Below are 4,880 nucleotides of genomic sequence, written 5' to 3'. Positions count from 1 at the left end.
AGGCTCCAAAGGAGGCATACTGCTACGGCTACTTTCCCTTTCGGGAACAATTTCGATAACAGAAGGCGAGGCTGGGGAGAAGGGGAGTTGATCACGTGCACGACGTGAGCGGCGTCGTGACGTATCATACACTTGTGAACTAGGTTCTGTGAGTGAACTAATATCCGATTCGGCGTAATTTACACTTTTGCGCACTCGCTTAGAACGTGGCATCTTCACACGTAGACGAACAAAGTGAGAATGAATCCGTACAATACATACAAAATCTCCCCTAAAATAAATTTTGCCAGAAGCAAATTTGTTCGCCAGTTTTTAAAGAACCTCCACTCTCACAAGCGGGGTAGTCAGCCAAGAGCATATATATTACAAAGTCAACTGGTTGTAACAATTCACCCTCCCGCTCGGGGAAGCAAGACTAATATATATGTCAACAGCTCCACTTGCGCTAACCACCCCCTCATTCCCCTTAGCAGTAACAGTAGCCACCCTAATAAAATGTAAGCGTACTCCACTTGTCCTATCCACCCCTCTCTCTCGGTCAGTAGCTGGCCTAAAACATATAAAGAAACGAAAAAAAAATACTTTTTTCTAACAATTTGAATATTAATTTGGATTTTATATTTCTTTTTCCATCATTTTATGAACGGAAACAACATATAACCATTTACTTTTAACACATTTCAAAAAGAGGATGACCAGTATTTAAATTTTATGTCTTTGAAATATGCTTCTTTTATTTGTCTGCCTTCATTTCTGGACAATGTTTCACTCTCCATTATTCCTTTTCAGTTTTGTATGACATGTATTTTGAAATATTTTGTTTTTCAATAATCATGTATACTGTATTAGTGTCCCGATACTTATCCCAAATATTTTGATTTGCCCGGAGTGCAAATAAAAGAGGGGGAGTGTGTAAGGATCGGCTTAACTATATGTATCTGTCATGTACTGTGTCCGGAACCAGCCACGGGAGCGCACGAGCAGCCAGCCAAGTATAGCGGCGCATCTACAGTTGCGCGCGCATGCGCAACACACGCGCATGCGCAACCCGCGCTCATACGCAGTGCACGCGCATGCGCACCAGGGACGCGCGCAGTTCAAGTGCGGGTGCACGCGTGCAGCTCAAGTGCGGATGCACTCACGACCTTCACAGTAACTCCGTCCACCACCGTCTACAGTTCAACGGCGACACCGGCGTGACCTAAATACCCAGACGATGACTCACGATGACTCACGCGTCTCGGGCAGTATAAAAGGCCCCGTGTTTCCCTCCAGAAGGCAGTCTGCTCCGGACTCGCCTCTGGAGAATATAAGCCTTAACTATCTCTTGTGGTCTCTTGTGAACTGTCTGCTTGTACTGTATGTGTAGTGTTAAAGTGTAATACATAAGCGTCATCCTCTGATGATCACTTGTGTGTTATTTAGTATAAGTAAAAGTAAGGTCTCGAACGACCCTTACAATGTATTCCGACAATGCACAAACATTCCGCTGTGTCGAGCGCCACTTAAATATTCTACAAGCCGATCCAACCGTCCTAGATCTACTCGCCAGATGAAAACTTCTTTGGATTTACTCCACCAGCCTAGCGCCATGGTGGGGAGGATTTTGGGAGCGGATGGTGCGGAGCGTCAAAGATTTATTACGACGCTCCAACGGCAGAGCCTGTTTAGCCTACGACGAACTCGAAGTAAGTCTTATCGAGATTGAAAGTGTAGTTAACGCGCGTCCTCTCAATTATATCAGTGACGGAGCAGATGAGCCACTCCCTATCACTCCCAACCAATTTCTTAACAATCGACGATCGACTTGTGCCACCCCGGAGCCAGCCGTCAACTTGCTGGCTCCCACTTCCACTAGTGCCACTCTCATCGCGATGGACCAAGAGAGAAGGGAATATGTGAGCAACATCTGCGCCCGATTCATCGATGATTATGTCATGCAACTGGACAACTTCCACTCAAAGGGGAAATCCAACCGAAAAATTCGCCTTGGTGAAGTTGTGCTTATTCACGACGAGCACACCAAACGCCTGATGTGGTCGACCGGATTAGTCACCGAACTTAGACCGAGTCGTGATGGACTTGTTCGATCGGTCGTTCTCCGGACCGCTAACGGTAATCATATTAATCGTGCCATTCAATGCTTATATCCCTTAGAAGTATTCCAAGAACCCGAAGACGTAATCACCCAAGATGAAACAGGACCAAAGCCAGTTGAAGATCTGGCTCCCCTTGATCCAGCGCCAAACGATCCAGATCCAGCAATCGGAGAAGTCGAGCCGGACGATACGGGCTCTGGTGGGGAGTATGTTGGGAATATACCGACACCCCAACAGCCTATTTACAGATCTGGCCGTCAGAGTCGCCTACCTCGTCATCTTCATGATTATTGCCTTCGGGGCCCCCGTTAGGTGGCCCCATTGTCACCATTTTTCCCTACCCCAAATGTGTAAATGGAATGTTCTGAGCTATTAATAGATCACTGTGAAAAAGAAGTCAATGAGCCTACACCTCATTTCTAAGTGTTAGTTTATTTCTCTTTACTTTCGGTATGTAACCGGCAAACACTTCCGGGAAAACGTTACATCTCGAACAGAGAATCCAAAAATTGTTAAGCTGTTTTTTTTTTTAATTTGCAAAATTGTGCAATTGCTAAGACGGAATATTACGTCAATCTTGATTTTCTTCGAGTTTCCATTTAACAAGAGCTACGTGTAATGAGCTAATAATGTCACTCGGAATTTTTATGAAACCATGAAGTATGGAGAACCCAGTAAAAGGTATGAACTTGTTCTCTAGTGTTTATCGACTGAGTGTGTGAATTTTGTATTTCAACTGACGCCAGGGCCTGACTGCCATGCTAAACTTGGGTTTTGCGGGTAATCACTCGAGTCTTTCTACCCTCTGGGTTACTCGACATCATTACTCACCAATTCAAAATTTCAAATGTTCTTTTTGCTAATGTACAAAATTTGCTGAAATAAGATTCGAACTTGGGTTCTTTCGTTTAACAGCCCAGCCTGCTGTCAATTAGATTTAAAAATTACTTGAAAACAATGGAAAAAATGGGATCGTATGGTTTTGCACTGCAAACCCCCTGTTCATACACTCCTTCTCGACCTCTCTTCCTTGGGTGCGTTCAGTCCCCAACCCTTGCTCAAACCGTTGTTTGAGAAGTTAAAAATGGTTTAAATTCGTAATCTCGTATCTGTTCGATACAATTTTTCTCTTTCATTCTTTCCAAATTATAATTTTTCTGATTTCATTCACATTATTTGTTGTCAGAAGAGTGATCCTTGCTAAATTGATCGTTTTAGCAAAAATTAAATCACATCTATTAATGAAAAAATAAAACATTCAATGAATTTACTGTAGTTGAGAATTTATCATGGTGTGAATATTGACGCTTGTAATAAGGAAAATATTAATTTTTTAAAATAATAAATTGTGATTTTAGAAAAAATATTTAAATAATCCCAAAATAATATACAACCACAGAAAGAAGTTTTTAAACAGGATTTTTAAACATTTTATGTTCCATCCATAAATCCATAGTTGGAACGAAAGTACTCTTAAATCACTGACATCGACAAATGTAGGGAAACCGCCATTCTCGCTTTTCATTCCGTAATGCACGTAATCAGAAACCAAACTGACTACTCCTGGCGACAGTTAAACGAAGTAAAGCTTATAAAAAGTTATACAAGAATGAGACTTATAGCTGATTATTTCTAAAGAAAGATGTATCCATTGGTAGTCATATATATTGGTATGGCCAGAAATATCAAACCTAACACAATCCACAACATGACTCAATAACTGTTGTGAAAACAAAGAATTTTGATATCAACTGTTGTTCCGTATTTCAATTAAAATACGTTAAATTAAAAAGTTTCCCTTAATGTTTGTATTTTTAGAGACTGAATCCACAGAAAATTGGGTCGAGGGAAGAAAAGGGAGAAGAAGTATGGGCTCCTCTTTATTTCATACTTTTCTTTTCTGCTCTTTCTTCCCTCGGGTGCTTTTTTCAAAATTTTGATTCAGCGAACTTAAAACGGATGAAAATGTGTGAAATTTATTCTCGATTAGTGATGAAATTCAAGATAGGGCAAAAAGACACTTGGACTGTTAGTTGTTACTCCCAAAACTGTATCCAGGAAATTTTATTTGTTTGACCATTTTGTTTTTTCCTTATTTTGGAAAGATATACTATTTTTTCTTTATGTAAATATATATACTTTAAAGTATTTGTCAACTCGTTGGTTTTCTTTTTCTTCTGATCTGATCCCGATCTGACCCGACAGAAAATCCATTCCCCCCAAAAGATTAGGGTGTGTACAAACAGCATTGAGAGGCGAAATAGTTTTATTTGTATTTTATTCGAGCCACATGGCGTTCCTGAAGCTAGTTCTTATGTAATGTAATTCTAATGTAATTTCTTAACTGTTGGATTATGACTCTCTTCTCGTTCGTCCATTAGAAAAAAAACCCAACCTGGTTGGGATACTGCCCAGCAAAAAAGGGTGACTGTTATAAGAGAGCCATCAGTGTCGGCGCACATACACAGTCCGGCTATATATTATTATAAATTATAAATTGAGAATTTAAAGTAGAAAAGGGTCTCATTTTGTGTGTATCCATTAGCTATAGACATTTGAGTTGTAGGTGCCCAGCAGTCAGCAGGCTCGGTTGGTGGATATCCGACACTTGGATCAATTTTTCGTTGCCGTCCACTTCAATGTTCTTACCTCCCATGTTCATCATTAGTTACCGTATACCGCAGATGTGGACGTTATGAGTGCAGCTAATTTGGAGCGCTCGGTCGGGCCGTTTGGTCGCAACGCTCCACTTTTTGTATAATATCGAAAAACGATGAAAGG

The 4,880-nt window shown here is 40.9% G+C and overlaps 1 protein-coding gene across 1 annotated transcript; it reads left to right on the top strand.

The window, feature by feature from the left end:
* The first annotated feature begins 1,616 nt into the window (after window positions 1-1,616).
* LOC124203483 lies at window positions 1,617-2,411 on the top strand. The gene has a single exon (XM_046600158.1). The coding sequence runs from the start codon at window positions 1,617-1,619 to the stop codon at window positions 2,409-2,411; it is 795 nt and encodes a 264-aa protein (XP_046456114.1).
* Window positions 2,412-4,880: the final 2,469 nt, after the last annotated feature.

The sequence above is a fragment of the Daphnia pulex genome, chromosome 10, assembly GCF_021134715.1.
Source record: "Daphnia pulex isolate KAP4 chromosome 10, ASM2113471v1".
Lineage (NCBI taxonomy): Eukaryota > Metazoa > Arthropoda > Branchiopoda > Diplostraca > Daphniidae > Daphnia > Daphnia pulex.
This window is presented reverse-complemented; position numbering and strand designations above follow the sequence as displayed.

Excerpts from the sequence above, each read along its gene's own strand:
- LOC124203483 (XM_046600158.1), top strand. The coding sequence starts at position 1,617 with ATGGTGCGGAGCGTCAAAGATTTATTACGACGCTCCAACGGCAGAGCC.